Source organism: Magallana gigas, chromosome 5, assembly GCF_963853765.1.
Source record: "Magallana gigas chromosome 5, xbMagGiga1.1, whole genome shotgun sequence".
NCBI classification, from domain to species: Eukaryota; Metazoa; Mollusca; class Bivalvia; order Ostreida; family Ostreidae; genus Magallana; species Magallana gigas.
The window spans coordinates 30,913,424-30,941,423 of record NC_088857.1 but is presented as its reverse complement, the minus strand read 5'-3'; the positions used below and the strand labels follow the sequence as shown (position 1 = coordinate 30,941,423).

General features: G+C 33.6%; 2 protein-coding genes across 2 annotated transcripts; one reads left to right on the top strand and one right to left on the bottom strand.

Moving 5' to 3' along the window:
- Position 1: 1 nt before the first annotated feature.
- Positions 2 to 7,364, bottom strand: LOC105334592 (uncharacterized). Its single transcript, XM_034467873.2, has 6 exons — positions 7,103 to 7,364; positions 5,279 to 5,986; positions 4,096 to 4,285; positions 1,605 to 1,780; positions 1,371 to 1,496; positions 2 to 1,214 (listed from the first exon to the last, which is right to left on the bottom strand). The coding sequence occupies exons 3-6, from the start codon at positions 4,101 to 4,103 to the stop codon at positions 604 to 606; spliced, it is 921 nt and encodes a 306-aa protein (XP_034323764.1). The 5' UTR covers positions 4,104 to 4,285; positions 5,279 to 5,986; positions 7,103 to 7,364; the 3' UTR covers positions 2 to 603.
- Positions 7,365 to 19,928: 12,564 nt separating this feature from the next.
- LOC105329287 (uncharacterized protein KIAA1958) lies at positions 19,929 to 22,237 on the top strand. The gene is made up of 2 exons (XM_034467857.2): positions 19,929 to 21,243; positions 21,375 to 22,237. Exons 1-2 carry the CDS (start codon positions 20,250 to 20,252, stop codon positions 21,911 to 21,913), a joined length of 1,533 nt encoding a protein of 510 aa, XP_034323748.1. The 5' UTR covers positions 19,929 to 20,249; the 3' UTR covers positions 21,914 to 22,237.
- Positions 22,238 to 28,000: the final 5,763 nt, after the last annotated feature.

Genomic DNA, 28,000 nt, shown 5'->3' with positions numbered 1-28,000 from the left:
TTTCATGGAAAGTTTAATTATAAATCTATATTCCACTACAGAAACAGTATTCAACTTGTATTACATCATAAGAAATTTACAAATCCAGTGTATCTGTTGACAAATTGGTATGCAGTTTAAACATTACATGGTTTACAAGTTTTACAAAACCAAGAAGAAGTAGTGTTCAAAACTGACTTTGACATGCCTACACATTTAAAGTGATACCAATTATTACACATATCACAACAAATGCTGCGCTGTGAAAATGATTTTACATTTTCTTGTTCTTGAATCTGGCTTTTACAAATCAAACAGAAATAAAAACCTCCATTACTTTCAATCTCCATTGGTTTTGGTTCACATTCATTCAACATTTTTACTTGGCATGAAATAACAGGTATATTTAGTTTTTCACAAACTTTTGGTGCAATGATTGTTTTAAAGAAATCAATCAAGTTAACTTTAACATCTGCAAAGTATTTTTCCTCAAAATTGATTCTTTTCAGAAAATTACCATTACAGGAATACACAAAAAAATCACACCAGCTATGCTTTGTAATGGTCATCTGCCCTTGAACTTGACAAAAATAGCAGTGATTTTTCTTAATGTCTATTTCACCATCAGTAGATAAAAGATAATAAACAAAATGAAGGGCATGAATCACATTTAGGTTTCAATGTTGATTTTACCTCCAAAAGCCCTTCACCACAACAGTCACATGACACCAACATATCAGGACTAGCAGCTAAATAAGAAAACTCATGATGTAAAAAGATTCCACATTCCCTAAATTTTGCATTGACATGATTATCTTTATACATATTACAGTAGATAGTCTTTGCAAGTGGCTCAGATTCTCTTCTAAACTTCAATGCTTTGATGTTAGAATTAGGAGTTGATTCACCCATTATCACCGACACAATCGAACTCATATATACTTCTGGATTTTTCTTCAGTGAATTCATGCGAGTATGAACGGCATAAAAATTAGAAGCAGTAATCCTGCCTTTTCTAAGATCGTGCCATAAAGAGTTACTACTTTGTCCTACAGTCTTTTCCTCAATGAGGTTGACTTCATTTTCTGTCAGCAATTGATGGTCAATAAAGTCCTGAACTGTCTGATGACCTGAGGCAATGTTGTTGAGGCAGTACCGATAGGCTTCCACTTCACATGCTTGTTGTCCAAGTTCTTGAGAATTTTCAAGAGGCAATACTTCAGGTATATCTGTACCTGTTAATAACAGAAAAGAAGCACAACATTTTTGACAACTTCCTCATATGTATATACATGTAATAATTTACTTTTAAAAAGGAAAAGTCAAACAACAATCACTTCTATACACAAACACACATAAAGTTAAGGACTGGTTGAAATTTGCTATAATACCTTTCAACAGACAAGCATTTGGAACTGCTTTTCTCAGCTCATCAATAAATGTATTCCTGTCAATGTTCAAGGACTCAAGCGGTTTAAACTGGTGCTTCAGATTGGAAACAAACAGTCTTGTTTTTTCTACAGAATAAAATAGAATGAAAAAATATATTTATCCACAACAGTATAAATTAAAAAAGAAAATTATTAAATTTCAAACATAAAATAAGACAATATTTATAAAAATACCTTGCCCATGGCACGACTTTCGAATGGTCAAATCTTTTATCTTTGTTGGCACCACCTTAGTTGCTGCTGGGACCTTCCACTGGCATGGTAATGATGTGCACGATGTAAGACCTAGTTTATTTGCTGACTCCACTCGAAACAAAAGGGCTGCTACATGATTGCAAGTCTGACCCATTCTGAAATTTGAAACTATACATTTTTTAAATCTTGACAAAAATAGACTAATAAAATGGAGAATTTTCATTTAGTAAATTAATAATGATAAAATTAAGTAATTCCCAGCAAATAAAAACCATTTAATATTAATTACATGTGTAACAAGTATTACCAAGCTTTAAATATATATATACAATCATAATACAGAAAGAACAAGTGCACTTAAGCTATAGAGAATTGGCCCTTTTTCAGTGCCGTTTATATGTAGAAAATATCAACAAAATGCTTTTTTCTCGTAATAGTTAAGCACTCATGGATACTTCTGATTTATATGCACGCTTAATTATACCAAAATTAGCATACAATTTAAAAAATTGAGGATATTTAAATGCCTATAAATAATCTAAATCCGGAAAAATCGAACCGAACCTACTTGAATTGTGTCTATTTAAATCAGAGGAAGGAGACATTTAAATCAACATTGCTCTGTTGGTGGATCGATTGGCGCGTTTGCTGAATTATACTTTATGAATTATTTTACGTTTAAAAAAAATCGAATGAAGCTTTGAAGTTGCATATTTCCATAGTGACAAACAAACATTCCTGACCATACAAAGATGATGGAAAGTGATCTAAAACGTGTCAATGTTTTACAGTGAGCACATTTGACAAACGTTTACCTGGATAGAAACCACGTGATTGTTTGACATAATTTATTCCATGCGTGAATTCAAACATGGGTCATGCAGGTAATAGCTTTCGCTTGCTATAGGAACAATCTTGAAATTTTCATACGTTTTTCATTTTTTAGGTACCAGCCTAACCGAGTACAAACTTCTTACTTTCACAGGAGTTTTCTAAATGTATAATGCGTATTTTGTCTTTTCCACAAGTTTGTACTCGGTTAGGCTGACAGTAAACAAAGGCTTTAAATGAATGCCTGTCCTCGATTTACTATTCAAAATCACGAATGTCTGCTGACCCCTACTATGTTTTAAAGCTTCGTGCTTTTTATAAACAATAAATTCAGCGCTAAAACTTGTTAATTCTTATGGAATAGATATCAATAGATAATGTTAGGGGAAAAAATATTCTTAATTTGATTCTTCATTTTTTCACTTTTTATCGGGGCCCACAAGTGCACTCGTCCTTTATTTAAAAATATTAGACTAACAGTAAAATTACGGTGTCGGACATCTCATCGAAAGACAACTCGACGAATGCGACAACTCATCGAAAGTCAACTTATCGAAAATAAAACTCAACGACGCGACATGTCCACGAAAGACATCTCGTGGATGGCGACAACTCATCGATATAAATTGAAATAAAACATAAATGTTTGAACACTTTTGAGGTTATTGTCTTCATTTTATTAATTCTCAGTCACGATTTGGCTGAGGGAGGAAGCGATTTTACATTTATTCCTTCGCAAAGGAATGAAAACAAATTAGCTTACAGTGGTTTTATTTACATTTGTGATAGGAAAAATGGAAAAAAAGTTATTGGAAAAAACGAAAAGATCTACTCGATCGTTTCAACATTCGGAGAACGAGTCGCGAATGGCGCTATTTTACTATACCTTGAAGGGCTAGCACACAATATAAGGTATTAATGTAAATGTTAACAAAATTGAATCAACCGCAACAATAATAACTATACTAATTAAGGTAACCAAACTGTAATTATAATGATAATAACAACATGCAAATCAAATAACCCTTATAAAATGTTTAATAATAAGCAAGCATATCAAACAAGAAATACATGTATAATAACTAAAGCAAATCAAAACTGTACTTAGAAATCTACAGATAACCAAGCAATTTTAACTAAGCTTTTAACAAAGACACAGACTAGGAAACTGGGGAAGGGTCAGGCTAGGGGCACTACCCCTTCCCCCCCCCCCCCTTCAAACACTTTCATTTATCTACAGCAAACCCCAGTTTTAATTTCAGCAAACAATACATTGACTGATCTGACAAACAAAGTCCCCCTCCCAAATCAATTTTTTCTGTAACTAGTATTTCCAATGTCTGTGTGAAGCGATAATAACTGTGTATGTCAACTAATCTACAAAATCTTTGAAGTAAATGAAAAGCATGAGGCTGGTAAGTATGAGACACATAAAAGAGAATCAAAATAATTAAACAATTTATCAGGAAATTTGTTTTTGGCCAATCTAATAGGCACTGGGATCAAAATATATCAATCAACTGTGTTTATTAGACTGATAAATTGTGGGGGTGTCTCCTACTACTTGTATCAACAAAATTACTTGTTTTGAATTAACAGGTTAGTAATAATTTATTGTCACATTCATTTTAAAACTTACTCTATCATTCAGTCCCCCTTCAACTGCAATTGCACTGGCACTGGCAAGTCTGTGGAAAGCTGTTAAGTTGGAATACTTATGTTTCATCAAAATACTATAGCATGCCGCAAGAACTGGAATTATCGATGGTGATAACTTTCCATTCTCAGGAACAGCTACACAACACATAACCTCTAATAAATGTGGCATCCTAAAAATAAATAGCTTGTACAATAATACTATATCTATATGCTCAATAATATTTATTATTATGCCTTCTGTCAGTTTGTCACTATATATTCAATACTTATTTATTTTCGCATAGTATCAAAGGATTTATATAGCGTAAGCATACTATGCTGAAATAGAGCACGGCAAATATTTTCAACGAAAACCTTTCAAGCGCCGACAGCGGGGTTCGAACTCACGACGCTAAAATCATTCCAGCTTGAAGCCCAACGTGTTACCGCTAAGCTAAATTAGACGTTATTATAACCAACGGTATTTATAAATATAAAACGTAGATATATACGACTTACATCAAGCAATTAAAATTATTCATTTTTTCCAAAAACACTTCATTATTGACGGCAATTTTAAAGTTAAAGTTTTCTATAAACTTTTGAACAAATTGATTGAACATTTTTCAAAGAAATTCTACATGAGAATCACAAAAATGCTTTTTTAAATGACACTTGATAAAGAATGTTCAAGAAAAAAAATTCAATGAGATTTCGTCTGCTAAACATTTCGAGTTTTCTCGGTAAGGCCAAACGTCTCTCATTTCTTGAAAAGAACATAATTCTTTGTTGACTTTTTATTGTACAACAACTTGTTGATTAAATAAACAATCAAATCAATTGATTAATTTGAAGAAAAAAAACCGCTTGCTTTTCCGGTGATTATTTTTAGGGACTTGTCAACACTCGAGCGTCACAGCTACTTGTAGCAAAGCACGTCAGTATATTCAACAGTCGGCATAATAATAACAATAGTGTTGTGTTGTGCATGCACTATGCCTAAATAGTCAGGGTTTGATACATAGTGCACTCGCCTCCGGCTCGTGCACTATGTATCAAACCCCGACTACTTTTTAAGCATAGTACATGCACAACACAACACTATTATATAAATATTTACACTAAATCTTTGATAAAATTATAAATATTGCTTATAAGATTAATTCTTTGGGAAAATTACTCACCTGTTTTTTATCTCTGATATAATATCTTGAAAGAGGAGGTCTGCGTTTTCCACCAAAGAGTTATCTTCTCTGTACTTAAATAATACCGAAGCAAGCATTGTTGTTCTTGACATCAACGATCTGGACTGATTTCTTAATTCATGAAAAAATTGGCAGAAGAATTTCCAAGAACTGATGGAACTTCATTTTCTTTGTCACTTGTAAGACTTTCCCATGTAGATTTTACCAGTTGAAATGCATGGTCAGTACTTTCCATTTTTATATCTGGATTCACAGCAGCATAGCCATGCTCGAATGACACTGTAGGCACAGAATGTACAGTTATATCGTGAGATTGAGTTGTATTTTGACATTTCACTGCTGAGTTTTCGAACGTAACTTTTAGTCGTTTTCTAGACTTTGGTTGAACTACATGTACTGTGTCGGTACTGACGGTAGTAGGGTTCACAGTTTTACACCCCTGAATACTTTTCAGCATAAGAGGGGAAGGCATCGTTCTTTTTACATGAAAAGGTTCATTTAAAAACGACATGCATGATGACCGCACTTGCTGAATGAAATCAAATGTACCTTTTACCTTGTTGTGACAGTTGCGGTATACACCAGCATCTGCACATTTCAGTTTCGATACTATGCTGTCCCATGTTCAGAAATGAGTCACAGAGAGCTAGTAAACATCATTTTTTCACTAGGAATAAACTGTAGATACTACAATATAAAAAAAATCACTTATTTCATAATTGCATGAACTTGTCATTACATAATATAGGTTGTGGAGACAGTTACACATATGTAAAAGAGTCTATCTATTTAACTCTATTAATTTTATTGTCACAATATATAAAAACCCGTAAGCATGAAAGTAAACAAGTATGCACTGAACTTCATGTAAATTAACTGACATTAAAACTAGTAAAGGCTCCAATACATATCGTAGATATGAAAAACATGTTTGTTTACTGCACGACTGTGACGAAGTATAGATATGGCCAGAAATTAGTCCTGACTTTTACCCCATTTCATTTGTAACCAGTAACAAGGCACTGTTTTTTGGTGACAAAGGTAACATACATGACAAAATTGATTATTTTCTTTCCGCTGGATGGTTTAATTTCATCCAGTAACAATGGTTACAGCTATATTCTATTGGTGACAAAAGGTAACAGAGGTGACGAGCCTTTTTCTGTTTAGCAGGGAGTCTTATTTTATTTAGTTACAATGGTTACAATGGTAACAGCTATAATCCATTGGTGACAAGAGGTAACAGAGGTGACAAGCCTTTTTCTTTTTAACAGAGGTTATTTTATTTGGTTACAATGGTTACAGCTGTATTCTCTTGGTGTAACAGTGGTGACAGTCATTTTCATGATTTACAAGGGGTCTTTTTTAAATTGGTTACAATGGTTACCTAACCCTAACCTAACCCTAACCCTAATCCTAACCCTAAACTAACCCTAACCCCTTACCCTAAACTAACCATAACCATAAACTAACCCCTAACCCTAATACTAACCCTAATCCAAACATAACTCTGTCTTGTAACCAATGTTACCAGTACCCACTGTAACCTGTCACAGATACATCAAAGTTAGAAAATCATTCATAATCAAACATTGTTACCGATGTAACCAATGTTACTGGTTACAAATAGAAAGGGGTAAAAGTCAGGTCTAATTTCTGGCCATATATGACGAAGTACACATAGCCCATTCATTCAAGTAGTAAAATATACCATAATGGAATTTTATACTAGTCAAAGTGCATAAGAAAGAAATATACTGTTCATAACTCTATATGTTATATAAAAAATATAAAAATACATACACTGTGGGGTCTCTATGTCACCAAAAAAGTGAAGGAACGTGGTTCCAATAATTTGTGCATGGCGGTCTTGGAGCAGAGGTACTACTATAAACTCTGAACCGGTTATGTACATATAAATCCGGATTATAACTGAACATAATACACAATTCCCATAGGCGTCGGAACCGGGGGGGGGGCTATACTTTTTTTGCAAAGTTATACCTAACCATTAGAAACATAGCATGATAGAGGGTTCAGCCCCCCACTTTTTCTCGCAGGAAAGGTTATTGTGTTGTATTCAGAAGCAAACTAGCCCCCCCCCCCCCCCCCCCCCCCACGGATTAGGAATTTCATGATTTTGGAAAAAAAATATTTGGGTAAGTAAATTTGTTTGTTTTTTTTTGGAAGTATAGGTTAACCCCCCCCCCCCACGGATTAGGATTTCCATGATTTTGGGAATTACTTTATCTCAATATTTCTGAAGATTTGTCTAGCCCCCCCCCCCCCCACTTTCAATTTGCTTCCGACGCCAGTGATTCCGGAATGATTCCAGAACAGATACCAAACAATCATCCTGTAAAACGTAGGCTCAACTCTCTCTCAAAATTTTCTGATGAAAGCTTCCTTCCGTTTAATTTAAATGTACGAGTATTTTGTGATAAACAAATACAACAATTGATTTCCGATTCCATCTTTGGCGTCGTCGCCATTTTGAACAACATGTGATCAAAGTCGCGAAGCAGGAACGATAACTCTGGGTAGAGATTTGCCTGCTTAGGTCTTTTGACGTTTTCTTTCAAGATTACACTTATTTGAGCATAATGCGATTCAATTGGAAAATTACAAGTATTCAATAAAACTGATGCAAAGTACATAATTATAATATTGGGATTTTAAATCTCAGTTTTTGCGCTCATATTTTAATAAAATCTATAAAAAGCAACTTCATATTTAAATGTTATAAAGATCGATCCTAGTTAAACAGGGTTTATGTGTGTATAAATAGGTTCGACAAACTCTTCAATATCGGGTCGGGGACCCTGTATTAAATGAGTGTTTCACGTGTTTATGTTTCACAATATCAATTTCCTGTAATCATTTGATTTCAGTATGCATCTTTAAATAAGTATATTTCGTGTTGATAAATGTTGCACCGCACTATCGAAGTGCAAATCTGCGTAAGCAGTTCTAAGTATCTATCTCCCTGCGAAAGCAATTGTGATTGCTCACAGCAAGTACAAACGATCCATAGTCGATGGATTGTGATTGCTCACAGCAAAGATAAACAATTGAAAAAAAAAAAAAAAAAAAAAAAAAAATTTTGCTTGATCAGTAAAGTATTTTTTAATCAATCGTCAGATAGAGCAGTTTAGCAAATCAACTGACTAATCAGAACAGTCATTCCCATATAGGTAATTAAGTAATTCATTTTTATAGTGACGTGTATTTACAGTACATTGTAATATTGACAAAAAGAAAAACTCAAAAAGATCAACACCCGGCCCGTCGGGCCTATATGTCACTTTAAACACAATAATGTACAGAATACATAAAGAAAAGAACGTGGTGCAAGATGGGGAAAAAACCCCAAAAGGAAAATTGATTGGTTGCTGGTTAGCTCAGATCAAATTATGCACGGACAGAACAACAACATATCAGAGATAAAAAAAATTCACATGGGTACTCGTGACTGTCGAAATTGGGCTATTTTTCGAAAGTGTATATACACTCATACGGTACATACATATATAGCTATAGCTCTATGAAGAAATTTTGGGTTAGTAAATATAAAACTACAGTGCATTCAATACTTACATGTACAAAAAAAAACTTTATGGCAATTAATCGAGCATAAAGAAAACGCTATTTTTGAAAAGATTTACATATATCATATCACATTTTGTGCAAATAATCCATTTAAATAATTCTTCATTTAGTTTACTACTGTTAATAATTGTAGCTTTACTCGCCCCAAACTTTCTCCTATTAAACAACCTTTTAACCGTACTCGGAAAGCGGATCAAGAGCTGTGTTTTGTTTGTATGTAAACAAACCAGTGTACATGTATGGAGCGGGTGATCGGTGGTTCAGAGACACGTAAAATAAAGAAATCTGCGGTAAATTGTTGGGGGATATTTTAGTATATATATTTACACCGAAAGTGATAGGGCAACAGAAGAGAAACGAAGCGGACACTTGCCTAATGAAGACGCACATGTACAAACCCCCTTGCACCCTCCACTTCCGTCTCGTTCTTTCACACCATCGTTTAATTCTTTTATTGACTGTCGATTGCCGATCGAAAGGTATAAAAATCAAGGAATTCATATCTATCACTTCGACTGGCAAGTTAGTAGGTAATACCATCTTCACAACGTCAAGGTTTTGTGATTACGGAACTCCACACAATGTGTGTGGAGTTCAGTAATCACAAAACCTTGACGTTGTGAAGATGTGTTTCACTATAAAAGACAGTTTGAATCACCCCCCCCCCCAACTCATGTTTTACGTGAATACCGACCTGTCTGTTCTTTTGTAACGCTATATTCTTTTTTATTAAGTTAAAATATCAATCTACTTAGATTTGAGTATCTAAACTGTTCGATGCATGTTGAATTAAGAATTTTCGTATGCCGTTTGTTTCCACTTTTACTTTCGTTTCAATGTTAAGTTACGCGCGCGCTGATTGGTCGATCAAATCGCTAGCCGCCAATTTTCACGGGTGTTGCTAAAACGCGGAACGGAAAACGGAACGGAATGGAAAATATCATCACGTTTAAAAAGGGTATAGACTGGCCAGAAACAATTTACTTTGTATCTTTTATTCATATCTAATGAATGATTATCAACATGTTGTTATGTTATTAATATTCATTAATATTCATATGAATGTCTATCAATTATAGCATTGTATTCATTCGGCTTTAGTTGAGTACGAAACGGAAAAATCAAACATGATTAAACGAGCAAATTAGCTATAACTTTTTACTTATTTTTCTTATATGGTATTGCTGGCATATCAGCGTAACGTACGCAGTTAGTGAAAGCGTTTTATGCGTGTTTTGAGTATTTTTATATTTCAAATATGATGTACATGTATATACTTACATCAAAATTGAATTTTTGGTGTTCTAGACGATCTTTTATCATACAGACGATACAGTATCATTGAGATGGAAGAAAAAAAAACCGTAGGACTGACGACATTAAAAATTAAAATACAGTAAACATTAAAATACCCGGTAATTTGTGAAACTAGTAATTTGTGAAACTAGTATTTTTAGCAATGCAATTTTGTTTACGTTTGCATTACTAAACAGTTGTTTATTCCAGCAGCTATATACATATGATCCGAATAGAGAGCTCTAGACGTTGCCTGGTTTGATTTTCCGATTATATATTGGGACTATAGTCTGTCGATCCCAAAATATTCATGCAGCACATTTGGACGATTTATAATGGAAAATGTTGACATCTTTTCTCCATTTGGAAGTCACTCAGAAGACCTTGCACAAATTTTCAGCACTATCATCCGGGTCTGTTGAAATGCAAAACCCCGTAGACTTCTTTATTTTTAGCCGTGTATTTATACCAGCTGATAAGCTAGAGAGGACGTTTTAAAGAAAGAATAATGAGAATGTTTAATGCTTCTAAAAGAGAATCGCTTGAACCCTGAGGTGCATATAAGTATACAGCAAAAAGTGAATCGAGGATATTTTGGGACAGGAATATAGTGGTCAATGCATGTACTGTTAATTTTGAGGAAATAAATATTCTTGAATAAATAATCTAATATTGCTAATCTTTCAAAAAAAAATTAAAAGGTACAAAAAGTATATCGTTTTAGCATGATTAACAAATCTATGAGGTAAATAACATTAGATAAGATTTTCCGTTTTCCCTTCCGTTTCGCTTTCCGTTCCGTTTTCCGTTCCGCGTTTTAGCAACACCCAATTTTCACATTCGAAGCTGCCATATTGTCTGCCATCGAGCCTCCTGCCATCACTGGAGATGGTGAAATGAATGAAATACGGGAATTATCTGTAAACAAAGTTAAAAAATACACTGTCAATGGAGTGTTTATCTGTAAAAAAAAATTAACGGCTGAACCGAGGACGAATCTGAGTGAAAGAATCGAGTGTTGACATCCCCTGCACCATGAGCACGTTTTTGAAAAAGTAAGTTTACGTTAGCAATTAAAATTACAGGTGAATCTCGATAACTCGAACTTCGGGGGACCATGGTTAAACTTCGAGAGATCAAGAGTTCGAGAGATCGAAAGTTTAAAAAAATCCGGAAATTTTTGTTCCGGTCATTTTGGTTCTAAAATTATAGTAGCCGGAAATTTACATTTATAACATGGAAGGATAGTCTGACATGATTTCAGTCGTATTTTCTGCTACATTACTTCAATTTAAACAATACAAAACTTACTTGTGTGGTTATTAAGTGTATTTTTTCACGTTAAAAAACTTTAAAGCATATTATGTTTTCTTAATCATTACGTTAGAATATCTTAAATAAAGAGCATTTACCAGGTTGGGACCACTCTCTCAAATGGGATATAATAGCCCGTTTGGGATATAATAGCCCAAATGGGATATACATTTTAAGTGCAAAAAAATATTTTTTTTTATTTTTAAATTTTTGAAATAATTCCGCATTAATGTAAATAAAACACAACAACTTTTGGTAAAGAAGTTTTTCTATATTTCTATAGTTTGTAAGATTGATCCCCAAGAAGTTTTGGATAAACTGAGGGATCAATCTCAGTAATAGTACAGCTACAGAAAAAGTTGTTTACCAAAAGTTGTTGTATTTCATCTATTCTAATGTGGATTTATATCAAAAATTTCAAAATCAATTTTTTTTTATTTTTTGCACTTAAAATTTGGGCTATTATATCCCAAACCGGCTATTATATCCCAATTGGGAGAGTGGTCCCAACCTGTTTACCGTAACATTCACAAGTTGTTGAAATTAATAGATCACTTACAAATTACTTATCTACCCTTTGAAGGAAGCAATGGGTAGTGTCACTTACGTAATCAACTAATTAACACTACCATGCTAGCCCCCAGGAGTTCACTCAACCGTCCAGGTAAGGTCCACACGGAGCTATAATTATATGCTTGATCGGCCGCGTGTGTACACAGCAACCACTTCGAGTTATCAAGAGTGAAAAACAATGAAATATGTATAACGGGACCCAGGTTTACTTCGAGAGATCAAGAACTTCGAGAGATCGGAGTTCGAGAGATCAAGAGTAAATTTGCTTAGTTATATAGAGAAAAAAATTGGGACCGTGAGTTCACTTCGAGAGATCAAGAACTTCGAGAGATCGAAGTTCGAGCCATCGAGTGTCACCTGTATATTCATTGAATAGCAGTTTGAACATGTTTGTTATAAGAATATAACCCGAAAGTCTGCGATCTACCATTATACCAATGGGTTCAACACTGTTTAAGAACCATGCGCGGATCTAGAATTTTATTTGGGGGGGGGGGTCCGACGGTTATTTGAGTTTGCCAGGGGAAGGGGGTCTGAGGCATATTTTTGGTAATTTTATAATGTAATTTTAAAAAATTTGAAGGGGGAGCGGGGCTGGACCCCCCTAAACCCCCTTGAAACTGCTTAAAATCTGAAAACAATTGCCAATGTGCTTGTATGAAATCCATTTATCTTCCCAGTAGGTCTGCCCTGGGTTACACAGACCTGAAGAAAACCATGAAAAAAGCTGTCACCTTACTGATTAAATGAATGGTGCAACTGGCAACCAAAAAAGAATGATGACGTAATTTGTTTAAGATTATGGAGAGGAACATATACACAACAGTGTTGAATTCCAATGTGGATATTGTTGTGATATTCTGATAGCTGTTTTTGTGATTGTTTATGTGTAAAATCAGAATGCCCACGAGACAAAAAAAGGACATTTGGAATGCCTAGGACGAATGCCTTGATCAATCATAATACAGCAAGTGGTTGTGCAGGACTTGTGAACTATATGGTTTGAGCTTTGCTTACGGTAAACAGTGAACTTTTGTCCATATCTGTCTGTGCGCGTTGTGTCAATCCGTCTGTGCGCGTTGTGTCAATCAAACTGCAATACATGTTATTCTGCAGCAATAAATTGTCACTGATTGGCTGAGTACTTTTAGTCAAATTTCATCATGATTTGTTCATCATATTTGTGTTTATTGTATTTATAAAATGTGTTAAATTTAAAGATTATTAATTTTAACTGGTGTCCTTTATAAGCATGTTGAAATTCCAGTTTCAGGTCTCTAATATTATACATTATATTTTTAATTCAATACTTATTTTGTGCATGTTACATTGAATAAAATAATTTTTTTACTTCTTTATAATATTGTGTAATCACAAACTGTTTTTTATTTTCTATTTTTGAGAAGTCTAAATTTAATGTAATGCAAAATGTTAGTCTTGTTGTAACCTTTTTGCATCTTTAAAAAAATAAAAATGTTATGGCAATTAAAGATTTTTTTTTCATTTTGGTTGTAGATTAATATAATATACATGACTGCTTTACTGTATACATTTATTATTTATAAATATTGCATATATTGTACCATTGATGCCAGAGCACAGAAAATGCATTGAACCAATATTTCTGCAATGTCATTTTTCTTAGGCAAATGTATTGCCAGAAAGGTGTTGCAGCAAAATTTTTGCCGTAACACTTTTCTGGCAATACATGTATTGCTGCAATCTCAAGTATTGCCAGAAAGGTGTTGTCGCAACAATGTGTTGCAGCAAAACTTTTTCGGCAACATGATCTCTCTGGCAATATTGCTGCAATCTCATTTGCATACGAAAAACGTTACTGCAGCAACATTGCCGCAATGTATTTCCAGAAAGATGTTGTCGCAACAATGTGTTGCAGCAAAACTTTTGCGGCAACATCTTTCTGGCAATATTGCCGCAATCTCACTTGCATACGAAAAACGCTACTGCAGCAACATTGCCGCAATGTATTGCCAGAATGTTGCTGCAGTATTGCTGCAATAATGCCAGAATGTGTTGCCAGAAGGTCAATATTTTGGTAAGGGTTGGACATATGTCAACAAAAACAGGGCACGAGCCTTGTTTACATATGACAAAGAATTGTGAGCCCTAGCTGTATCTTGCTCATAACTCTACGAATGACTCTCAAATTTTATTTGATCATTAGAAATGCATTTCTAAAGCATTGTAAATAATAAAAACATAAAAATAGAAATTGACCAAAATCGTGACCATGCCCCTTTAAGGTCATCAATAAAAACATGATTTTTTGAAGCATTTTTTAGTGATCTATTGAATACAGTATCTTTAAATTTGTATAAGAATCAAGAAAATTGTTTTTATCTTTTCTCAGATAATCCAGACAGTGTATTTCGGGTTGTGTGGCAAATGATCTCTGTGGATCTAATGTTCGACCATCAGGAAGAGGAGAGAGATGTCGACTACAGAAATGGCGCGACAACTTCCTAGCAACCGTTGTGTTTCCACTAGGAATGGTAGGAACAATTTTATGTACATCTTTATTTTTCATTTCCTAAATTATGTTTGTATTCAAACCTTAAAAGTATGGTACTAGTGATTTTTAGCTCACCTGAGCTGAAAGCTCAAGTGAGCTATTCTGATCACATTTTGTCCGTCGTCCGTCTGTAAACTTTTTACATTTTGAACTTCTTCTCTAAAACTGCTTATCCAATTTCAACCAAATTTGGCACAAAGCATCCTTATGGGAGGGCGAATATAAATTGCAGAAATAAAAGTCCGATCTGTATTCAAAGCGGAGAAAACCTGAAACTGTAGAAAAACGGGGGTGCATTTTTAAAAATCTTCTTCTCAAGAACCACAGAGGCAAATTCAACGTAGTTTAGCATAAATTATCCTTATGGGAAGGAAAATATAAATTGCAAAAATTAAGGGGTAATTCTGTTTCAAATCAAAAATAATAATATAGGAAAGGCGTGTTTCAATCAGTTTAAGAGCCTCGGGTTCGGCATCCGGTAAAATGGGTAGGCAAGACTTGGCCTGGGCAAAACAAAAGATTGGCAGTTATTAATCTGCCAATCTCATTAAAATTTCAGGATATTTGATGGACTTGTATATTTGAATTCACTGTGAATATTACTGCAAATTAATGCGTATTTGGAATTGACGATTGTCGATTCACTATACATACAAGCTTTTGTATAAATATTGGAATTTCTGCTGCAGTGGTTCTTGATATGAAGATTTTTAAACAATTTTCCTACATATTTCTATGTTTAAGTTGTAGCCCGGACCGCCTGGGGCCCCAGTTTTGGTCCGGGGGTCACGATTTTTACAATTTAGAATCTTCACTATATATACAAGCTTTTGTGTAAATGTTGGCATTTCTGGTGCAGTGGTTCTTTAGAAGAAGATTTTTAAATATTTTTCCAATGTATTTCCATGTTAAATTTTGAACCCCGCCTGGGACCCCAGTTTTGGTCCAGAGGTCACGATTTTTACAATTTAGAATCTTCACTATATATACAAGCTTTTGTGTAAATATTGGCATTTCTGGTGCAGTGGTTCTTGAGAAGAAGATTTTAAACATTTTTCCAATGAATTTCCATGTTAAATTTTGAACCCCGCCTGGGGCCCCAGTTTTGGTCCGGGGGTCACGATTTTTACAATTTAGAATCTTCACTATATATACAAGCTTTTGTGTAAATATTGGCATTTCTGGTGCAGTGGTTCTTGAGAAGAAGATTTTTAAAGACAAGCTCCCTATTTTCACTGTTTCGTAATTATCTCCCCTTAAAAAAGGGTTGTACCCCCTTTTTTTTAACAATTGAGAATCCCCTTTTCATAAGGATGCTTTGTAATAAGTTTGGTTAAATTTGGCCCAGAGGTTTTTGAGAAGAAGTCAAAAATGTGAAAAGTTTTCAGACGGACAGACAGACAGACAGACGGACGGACGGATGGACAACGGGTGATCAGAAAAGCTCACTTGAACCTTCGGTTCAGGTGAGCTAAAAAGGATGATGAATTTGCTTGTTGTGCAACAGTTCGCGTATGAAGGGAAATTTTGAAACATGCAAAATATATTGGTGCCGATTTTGGTAAATCGAAAAAAGTAAATTGAGGCTAAATATTTCAATGCGTTGACAGTTTTCACACATGACGTTGATATTAGCTTGTTCTGATTTTCGTTTCGTTTTCATTATTTATGCTTGAAACTATCGTCTGTATTTCGTGATTTTTACGTATCAAATCAAACAGAGACTTCGGTAAATCAAACAGTTAACTGTTTACCTGCGCAAATTAAGCAAAATCTGATGTAGGGGTACTGAAATACAATTCATTCTATCGGTAATTCGGCATTATCTTTTGCGTAATGGTATATTACTGCAATAGGTTTTGTTGAGATGCTCGGCATTTTCTCGAGTTTATTCAGTTTAAATAGAGTTTGATATCGCTGACGGAAATATGTAGGCATATACATGTATATATATGATTCATTTCGATAAAATAAATAATGTTCTTTATTTGTTATACAGTCATGTAGTGCATGTTTCTTCTGTTTAATTGTTTACAATTTTTATTTACTAACCATATTTGAGTGTTAAGCTTCGAATTATAAGTGAGATACAGAGATTTGCTCACAATTCTATGTTTGTACACAGATCTTAAAAACTAAAGATTAAAAAAGTAAAAAAATTGTCAATATTTATTAAGAAAATTTTCAAAGTCTGTTCCTCCAGAAACCAACTTTAACAACTTATTGTATTGTAAACTTAACTTTTTTAGCTCACCTGAGGGTTGGGCCACAATGGGGGGTAAAAGTTTAACAAATGAATATATAGAGTAAATCTTTAAAAATCTTCTTCTCAGAAACTAATCAGCCAGGAAAGCTGACACTTGTGTGGATGCATCCTCAGGTAGAGTAAATTCAAAGTTGTGAAAATCATGACCCCCGGGGGTAGGGTGGGGCCACAATGGGGGATCGAAGTTTAACATAGGAATATATAGAGTAAATCTTTAAAAATGTTCCTCTCAGAAACTAATCAGCCGGCAAAGCTGAAACTTGTGTGGAAGCATTCTCAGGTAGTGTAGATTCAAAGTTGTGAAAATAATAACCCCTGTAGGTAGGATGGGGCCACAATGGGGGGTCGAAGTTTAACATATGGTTATATAGAGTAAATCTTTAAAAATCTTCTTCTCAGAAACTAATTAGCCAGGAAAGCTGAAACTTGTGTGGAACCATCCTCAGGTAGTGTAGATTCAAAGTTGTGAAAACCATGATCCCCAGGGGTAGGTTGGGGCCACAATGGGGGGTCAAAGTTTATCAAAGGAATATATAGGGTAAATCTTTAAAAATCTTCTCAGAAACTAATCAGCCAGATGATTCTTCATAATTGTTAAGACTTTGGCCCCAGGACAATTCTTTTTTTTTTTTTTTTTTTTTTTTCTTTTTTTTTTTTTATTATTGGGTTTTTCATTTCACAACATATGTACATATGTAACATAATAATGATTGTAACATTTTTATAAACATAATACATAGTCTTTATACTATTTCTACTTAATAGTACAGTTTTGTATATTTCATATGAAGTGAAGCTGATTTTGAGAGAGAGAGAGAGATTATGCAGGTGGATTACAATACAAGTATAGACTATGCTATACTGAAAACAAATGAAATGATATGAGGCTTCACATCGATCAAAAAAACAAAAAACAGAAAAATTAAACTTATCTCTATAACTACAATTTTTCACAGATATTCTGCCAGTGGCTTTCGTATTCCTTATAATTACATCTTTTCAACAGCAAATATTTTTCAGTTAAGATTCTTTCTGTTATGACCTTTTTCAAGGCATGAATATTTGGTGTCGGATTACTTTTATATTTACATGAAAAAATATATTGCTTCACAATAAGAGCTATCAGGTTAAAAAATTTATAACTTTCTTTATTTTTGTATTTTCCAAAAAGAACTGATTGAATATCAGATGTAATCGAGATTTCAAACTGTGTAAAAATCCACTCTTCAACATCACACCACAATTCTTTTACTATATTACATTCATAAAATAAATGACCAATACTTTCTTCATCTTTTTTACAAAAGGTGCAAACAGCAGATTCTGCTTTTTTTATATTAAAAAGATATTTATTTGTAGGGACAATCCTATGAAGTATTTGATATTGCAGCCAATGTAGTTTTGATTCCTGTGTACACTTAAAAGGGAGTTCAAAAATTCTACTCCAAGAAGTTTGTGAATAGTTATAACCCTTTTCTCTCCATTTTGATATCGATGTACATATTTCTCTTTTTTTGTCTAATAGTATGTTGTACATGGGTTTACAACCTTTACAAGTATTAATAAACAATAGAATATGATTAGGGACAATTGGTCCATATTGTAATGTGTTCTGTAGGTTTGGTAAGTGTATATCTTGTGTATGTAGTCTGGTTGTAACTGCAGTTCTTAAACTTGCATACTCTATGAAATTTGTCTTTGGATTAATGTGTTTCAATTCATCAAAGTTTCTAAATGTTCCATCTATATTAAGCAGATCACTAACAAAAATAAATCCTTTATTAACATAACTTTTGATAAATATTGATTTATTGTCTATGGTGATTTTTGGATTGTGCCATATATTATCATTTATAATTTGGGGTCTACTAAGTGGCGTTTGTTCAATTATTTTTAACCAGCTGAGGAGCACTTCTTTCCAAAAAGAATTTTCTAATTTTTTACATAGAAGGTACGAATAATCAGGACCATTTCTCCATATTTCAGAGATACTAATTTTCAAAATTGATTCTAAAAGCTTTACCCATTTTGTATCAGTTTTAATTAGTCTTCTCATCCAAGTAGCTTTGAGTGCTGTGATAAAATTTCCATAATCAACCATTTTGAGACCCCCATGATTATAATCTTGTATAATTGTACTTTTCTTTACTTTATGAACTTTACAGCCCCATAGGAAATGAAAAATATCATGTTCAAAAGTTTTTAGGTATTCAGTTTTTGGGTTGGGTAATGCTAGTATCAAATGATTTAGCTTTGGTATTATTAGTGTCTAGATTATCGTAATTCGACCAATTGGTGTTAATTTTCTTAACTTCCACTGATTTATCAATCTTCTAATTTCAGACAATTTTGGAAAATAATTTAATTCTTCCATTTCATCTAATTTAACTGAAAATTTGATACCTAGAAGCTCAAAATTTAAATTGTTCCAACTAAGTTTCCATCGTGAATGATGAAATACATCCTTTGAAAAAATTTTGCTACCAATCCAAACCATTTTTGTTTTTGTAAAATTTATTTTTAAGCCTGATACTTGTGCGAAAAAGTCTAAAACCCTAAGAATGCCATCATATGATTGTGGTGTACCATCCATTATAATTGATGTGTCGTCTGCGTATTGAGATATTTTGTATTCTTCCCCATCAATATTTATACCTTTGATGTCTTTTTCATTTCTTATTAATATTCCTAAAATCTCAGCGCAGAGAAGAAAGAGATATGGAGATATTGGGTCACCTTGTCTACAGCCCCTTTCTGGATAAAAGTATTCTGAAATTATACCATTTTGAATCACACATGCCTTAATTCCGTTATAGAATGTTTTTATCCAATTTTTGAAGGAGGGTCCAAAATTAAAAAAGTCTAGTGTTTTTGAGATAAAACTCCATGAGATCACAGGGGCATCGTATCCGCTCTACACTCTATAACATATATATAATAATACACCTTGTGTATTATTATATATATATGTCATAGAGTGTAGAGCGGATACGATGCCCCTGTGATGAGATGGTGTCAAAAGCCTTTTCGAAATCAATTAACATTAAAAGGCCGGGTATGTTGTAATGCTCTGTATAATACATAAGGTCATATATAAGTCTTATATTTTCCCCAATAAATCTTCCCTTCAAAAATCCAGTCTGATCATTATTTATCAATTTATCTAGAATAGTTTTCATGCGTTCAGCTAAGCTTCCTGAAGCTAGCTTGTAAGTTATATTTGTTGGACTAATAGTCATACAATAATTGCTGTATCTAGAAATGAAACGGAGGCGTGACGAGTGCCCGCAAGGGCACGAGGTCACGACCCCGTTTTATTTCTAGATACAGCAATTATTGTATGACGATTGGTCCAGCAAATGATTTGTGGCACGCCTACTTTCACGAGCTGCAGTGGAATTTTTCGCGCGGCATTTCAGTTTAGACCGCTTAGAAAGATGGACATAGATTTTCTCGACGATGAATTCAAAATTGAAGAGATCGACGACTTGACATTATCTCAAGTTTGTGACGAAATGGAAGCTTTCGACGGATTGCTTAACATGAGCCTTACCCAGACGCTTGCAGAGTACGAAACAGGATTGGATCATGGTGAATTTCAACTGGATTGGAACTTTTTGGGTGAAAATGAAAACGTTACAAAAATGCCGACCACATCGGGTGATCGCTTCGCAACCCCTGTGACGGAAAGTGACCTGAAATCGTTAATTGAAAGTCAGGAAAATATTAACACTAAACAGAACACTAAGTGGGCGGTCAATGTGTTTGAAAAATGGAGAACTGGCAGATCCGAAACTATTCCAGAACTTCAATTCCAGGGCAGCGAGGAAATGAATTACTGGCTACAACGCTTTATAGTGGAAGCTAGACGGCAGGACGGTAAGGATTATCCCCCTAAGAGCCTGTACTTGATTTCATGCGGACTCCTGCGATTTTTGCGAGACAAAGGTGTGTACGATAAAAACTTTTTAGACGAAAAAAACACAACATTTATCGAATTTCGGAAAGTTCTAGATGCAAAAATGAAGTCGCTGATTGAACTGGGCATAGGCTGTACTACAAAGCAGGCTGATCCTATTTTACCAGAGGATGAGGCTAAGTTGTGGGATGTCGGAGTGTTTGGAAAGAAAAATGCGGAACAACTTCAGAAAACTATTTTCTTTTACGCATGCAAAATATTTGGTCTACGTGGTTGCGACGAACATCATAATTTGGAATGCGAACAGTTTACTATTGGATCAGACAAGCTGGGGAAGTTTATTCAGTTTACAGGTCGGAAAACCAAAACATACAAAGGAGGGCTCGGACAGCTGAATGTGTGCAACAAGACTATTAAACATCACTGCCAGTCCGGTAAGAGAAATCTCTCTCTCTCTCTCTCTCTCTCTCTCTCTCTCTCTCTCTCTCTCTCTCTCTCTCTCTCTACGCTAGCTTACTCGCTTGTTCAACTTGCATTTACTTATGAATTACTTTTCATTATATAGGGGAGAGATGCATTGCTGACTATTTCGATTTATATCTGGATTCTCTCGGACGCCAAGGAACATTCTATCGGAGACCACTACCCGCAACATCTGATGTGCCGATCCGGTATGGAAATCAGGCAGTGGGAATTAACAAGCTGAAAAGTTTCATGCGCGTCATCTGTACGGAAGGCGGTTTACAGGGAAATTATTCGAATCATAGCGGCAAACGCACTTGCGCGACCCAGCTATATTTGTCTGGTGTAGAGGAACAACAGATAATGAATCGTACTGGTCATCGCTCACAAGCAGGGGTCCGTAAATACAAAAGGTCCAGTGCGGAAATGGAAGCTAATGTGTCCAAGATTTTGGATCCGCCCAACGAGTGTACCGATAACTCGATTGCGACTCCTGCAGATGAATCCACTCCTAATATTTCCGAGTGTTCCGTTTTTCCGGAAACATCAGCAACTGTCCATAGCGAAGAGGAGCCCATGAGCAAGAGGCCTAGACTCCCATTTGGAGAATTTAAAAACTGCAACATTACGTTTCAGTTTTAAAGTATAGATAGTAGCTAAGCCAGATAGGTTGTTTAACTACACGAAACTTATATTTTTCTATTTTTTGTTGAATTTTATGTTGTCTGTGTTAAAAATTACACAAGGACGTTCAGCAGCTGTTCAGGTGTTTATGTAGTTTAGAGTTGTTATGAAATTGATTAAAGCATAAATTTTGTGTTAGTTTGCTTTTTTCTCACTGTACAATAATTCAAAATTTATTGTACGGTACAATCACCATGCAGTCTTTCATACAGTACAATAACGTGTAGATTCTAAAGTTATTGTACGGTGATATGCCACGCCTACTCGGGTAACGGACAAGTATTGGAAATTATTGTACACCAGACATCAAAGGAAAAACGCCGCATAAGTGCCACAAATAACATTTAGTAAAGTAATGGGACGCCAATTTTTCAGAAATTGTTTAGGTTTTCCAGATTTGGGAATGCATGTAATAACACCTAGTTTATTTATTTCTGAAAAGTTTCCTATTTGGAAAGAGTGGTTTATTGCTCTTGTGATAAATATTCCTAAGTCTCTCCAGAAGAATTTAAAGAACTCACTTGTAAAACCATCAGGGCCAGGACTTTTTTCATTTTTCATTTTCTTAAGGAAATTCAGAATTTCTGTATCAGTTAAAGGACCTTCAAGGGTATTTGACTCTTCTCTATTAAGTTTAGGACACTTAATTTTATTTAACTTTTCATGGAAACTTTCTTCATTTATAATTTCTCTTTTCTTATACAAGTGTTCATAAAAAGATTTAGTTTCTTTTAATATTTTCATTTGATCGAAAATAACCGACCCATCATCTTTTTCAATATTTGGTAATTGTTTACTTATGTAGTTCCTAGTCTCTAGGTTAATGAAATATTTGGACGGCTTTTCTCCCTCGTCAATCCATTTAGACTTTGACCTGATACATTGACCTTTTAATTTATTTTTAGCTCACCGAGACGAAGTCAAGGAGAGCTTATGCTATACCCTCGGCGTCGGCGTCGGCGTCCGGACCTGGTTAAAGTTTTTGTTGCAGGTCCTGTATCTAAGCTATTACTTGTCCTATCTTCACTAAACTTGCATGGATGATGCATCTGGACCTACTTATGGACTTGAAAGACTTGGATGCTGAATCTGGGTCCTAAATTTCAGATGCTGGAGGAGGAAAAGGTTGTTGGACCAGGTTAAAGTTTTTGTTGCAGGTGTCCTTTGATAGCAATATCTTAGTTACTGCTGGTCCTTACTTCACCAAATTTGCATGGATGGTGTGTCTTATGATACTGATGCACCAGACAGGCTTAAGTGCTGAATCTGAGCTATAGGTTTCGGATGCTGGAGGAGGTTAAGGTTTTTGGAGCAGGTTAAAGTTTTTGTTGCAGGTGCCCATTGATAGCAATATCTAAGTTACTACTGGTCTTAACTTCACCAAACTTGTATGGATGATGGGTCTTATGATACTGATGCACCTGACAAGCTTGAATGCTGAATCTGAGCCATAGGTTTCGGATGCTGGAAGAGGTTAAGGTTTTTGGAGCTGATTTAAGTTTTTGTTGCAGGTGCCCTCTGATGATTATATCTTAGTTACTACTGGTCGTAACTTCACCAAACTTGTATGGATGATGCGTCTTATGATACTGATGCACCTGACAAGCTTGAATGCTGAATCTGAGCCATAGGTTTCGGATACTGGAAGAGGTTAAGGTTTTTAGAGCTGGTTAAAGTTTTTGTTGCAGGTGCCCTCTGATGATGATATCTTAGTTATTACTTGTCCTTACTTCACCAGACTTCCATGGATGGTGCGTCTTATGATACTGAGGCCATCATTTTTTAATTTTTAGATTTACGAAATATTTTTCAAATTATTTGGGTAGGAGGAGGGAAAAAAAATAAAAATAAAATTGAAAAATTTGTCCGTCGAGAAAAAAAAATAAAAATAAAACAATTTTTCAACAATATTTTTTTTATTTTTAAAATAAGAACACATGTCCAGAAGCTGCCATTTTTTAAATATATAAGTAATTTTGGTTGTTGATGATGTTCTTATCATAACATATTTTATCCATGGGCACTGAAAATTTGTGTTAATATATTGTATATGCATGTATAAAAACGAAGGTTTTTTTTTTATATATACAAGTACATACTGTACATATACATTAAAACCACAAAAATTAAGGGAGTTTTCACTTCTTCCTTGCAAAAAAATAGGAAGAAGTTTGAGAAATCATTTATTTGATTAAGTTAACAATGCTATTCACAAATTCAAAATTTAAAATATTGTTACTGAAAATAAATTGGATTAGAAGCATGTCCATAAATGTCAGTAAAAAATCAAACAATTTTTTTTTATTTAAAAAAGACGAACTAATTTTTAAAATTTTATTTATTTATGTAATTATACCTTTAATAAAGGAAATGTTTCGTTATTTTGTTAGCTTAATGACAAATAAAACCATTCTCTTTCCTTCAGTCATAAGACTCCTGTGTTCAGTGTGTTTAGGGTTATTAGTCCAACCCTATGACCCACTTACAACCATTATGTAGAGGATCTATTTCCAAACGGTTAAATTATGATTATTTTAGAATTTATTTTGCAAAAATGTTTTTTAAATAAGTAACTTATCATTTTCTTGCCAAGGAGTTTTTTTTTAATTTACGGAATTGTGATAGAAAAAGACTTCAACTTCTCTTTCTTGAGGAAATTCTGGCTAAGTTGCCGATCACAAAACTTAAAAGGGTCGTAAATTGTAGGGTTGGACGAAAGCAAACAGAAGTAGGCCCAATGGTGTTTTGTTTGTGACTTCTAGTGCCTGTGACTTGATCGGAAAGAACTTGGTCTTTTTAATTAATCAATGCATGAACAACAATAATTCAGACTTACACATACGTGATTGCATCAACATTAATTTTATTTTTTCCAGAAAGGAAATTTCGGGTCGGAGGAAAAAATAAAATTAATAGCTAGTTTAGGTCCTTTTATTTTTATTTGAATTTTTAAAAAATAGGGTCGGCGGGTTTGTAAATCGAAATTTAAAAAAATGCTGGCCTGATGCACTTGACAGGCTTGAATGCTGAGTCTGAGCCATAGGTTTCGGATGCTGGATAAAGTTAAGTTTTTTGGAACAGGTCACATGTTTAAGATGATAGTACTTTTTCAAATTTGCATAGTTGATTTAACTGTAATATGAATGAATCGCAGAGGTAGCTTCAGATGCAGAGCTTGATCTCCATTATCAAGGATGCTAAAAAATATTACTGGTCCCTACTTCACCAAACTTGAATGGATGGTGTGTCTTATGATACAGATGCACCTGACAGGCATGGATGCTGAATCTGAGCCATAGGTTGCGGATGCTGGAGGAAGTTAAGGTTTAAATTGCTAGTGCCCTCTAATGATGATATCTTAGTTATTACTGGTCCAAACTTCACCAAACTTGCATGGATGATGTGTCTTATGATACCAATGCACCTGATGCGCTTGAATGCTGAATCTGAGCCATAGGTTTCGGATGCTGGATGAGGTTTAGTTTTTTGGAACAGGTCACATGTTTTATAGATGATAGCTTGCATAGTTGATTTAACTTTATTATAAATTAAACGCAGAGGTTGCTTCAGATGCAGAGCCTGATCTCCATTATCAAGGATGCTAAAGAAATCTCCTACCTCACTCAAACCTGCTCGATAGATAGATATGTTTGTTGATAAATGATATAACATGATTCCTATGATATAGTATTGTATGATATGAAACAATATTGTTTGATATGAATACAATATGATATCATATGTTATATTATAAAAGTTATACATTACGATATGATATTGTATCAATTTTTTTGAAATTTTATGATATGATATTGTGATGTATAGAATTGTATATAATGATACAATATTGTATTAATAATATTATATTGAATTTTTAATTTTTATTTTATCACATGATACAATTACATAAGATATTGCAAAATATTATATTGTATCCTATGATACAATATTGTATATTCTATAATATTGTATCAGACAATATTGTATAATATGATATTGGTTTCTGTAATATAGAATTATATCATATGAAATTGTATTATATGATATTGTAATATTATATAATATTGTATCATACGATATTGTATGATATGATATTGTTTATATGATATATTATCATATCACATAAAATTGTATAATATGATATTGTAATATATATTATTGTGTCATATGATTCAATATGTATAATATAATAATGTATTTTATAATATTTTACTTTATCACATAATATTGTATCATTTGATAAGATACAATGTTGGAATCAAATTATATATATTGTATTATATTTTATGATATTGTATTATGTGATCAAATACAATAAGGTATAAAACAATACAATGTCATATCATACGTTACAATATCATATCTCATTATTGTTTATTACGGTATTTAATTGTATTATATGATATATATTATAAATATGACATGATGCAATATATAATTTTATATCATTGTATTGATTAACATATGAACATATGATTATCATAAAAAAAAATTATCAGATGATATACGATATTTTGTCAAAACAGAATCCATGAATATCCAAGATCATAAAGTATGATTTTTATATAAAATGATAAAGGTGGTCTTATGAAGGTGATGTCTCATAAGGGTGATGCTCCGTCTCGGTGAGCTTAGTAATCTATGATTACCTATGTTTTCTTATGTTGAGAAGCTCATCTTGTTTGTTCGATAATAAATCTAAGGAGTTTTCCGTGAAGTTCTGCTCAAGACATGTAATCTCATTTTCTAATTCCTTTTCTCTTTCATTTGATTTTTTTTTCTTAAAAGCAGAGTATGAAATGGATTTACCCCTTATTTCAGTAAAAAGAATATCTATAAAAAGTTGATCATCAATTATAAATTGGATATCTTCATTTCTTATATTATCTAAATTATCTATATTGTATATAGGACAAACATATTGTCTTTTTACTTCCCTAATTATTTTTTTTATAGAGTTAATATATATTGTATCAACTAATAGGGAATTGTTGAATTTCCAAAAGACTTTCCCATTCATAAATTCATTTACTTTAAATTCAAGAATTACTGGGGAATGATCTGAACGATAGCTATTTTCAAATTTAACATGTGGTACTCTATTTGTTAGAGATTCAGATATAAGGAAAAAATCTAATCTGGCTTGTTTTATAGGACTTTTCCTTCTCCATGTGTATCTTTTTAAATTTGCATTATTTTCCCGAAATATGTCCACAAGATTAAATGTCTCCATTAATTTCAAAACTTCTATTCTTGCTTTTGGGTTATTCAGATGTTTATAATTCATAGAGTCTAAGTCTTTATTCATTACTAAATTGAAATCACCTCCAATTATAATATGTTGTGTATTAAGATAAGAGTCAATTTTATTCCTTAATTCTGAGTAAAAATTTGGTGTATCTGAATTTGGGCCATATATATTTACCAGTAAAAGGTGCATATTTTCAACAGTAGTGTCTAATATAAGATAATTACCACTATCATCTTTATCTATGTTATGTACTTTACATTCAAAATTGTTATTTAAAAGAATTGCCACCCCTCTAGAGTTTGTTCTGAATGAGTTAAAGAAAGATTTAGTTCCCCATTGAGATTGTATCAACATTTCATCTTTTTCACTAAAATGTGTATCTTGCAAGAAATAAATATTGTGGTTTTTTATTTTAGGATTTCTGAAAACATCTTTCCTCTTATGGAAGTCATTAAGCCCTTGGCAGTTTACTGATAGTATTTTTAACTTGTTTTCTTTAAGTGCTTTGTTGTCCATTAGGATTATTTAATAATATTTTACCCCTGCAGAAGACAGTTAAAAGAGATATATAGTGTATAGAAGAGAAAAAAGTGCTATGACATAGCAAAGGTGTTGATTCGGCGCATGAATTGGTTTTGTTTATCATTTGTAAACATTGGCATGCTATACAGCTGCCGATAAACCTGTATATGTTAAAGTTATGTTCAGGCAGAGTTAAAAAAAAGTTTGAAAAATAATACATTTTATGGAAACGGACAGGAAGTATCAAATACATTCCCTCCTATTTTAATAAG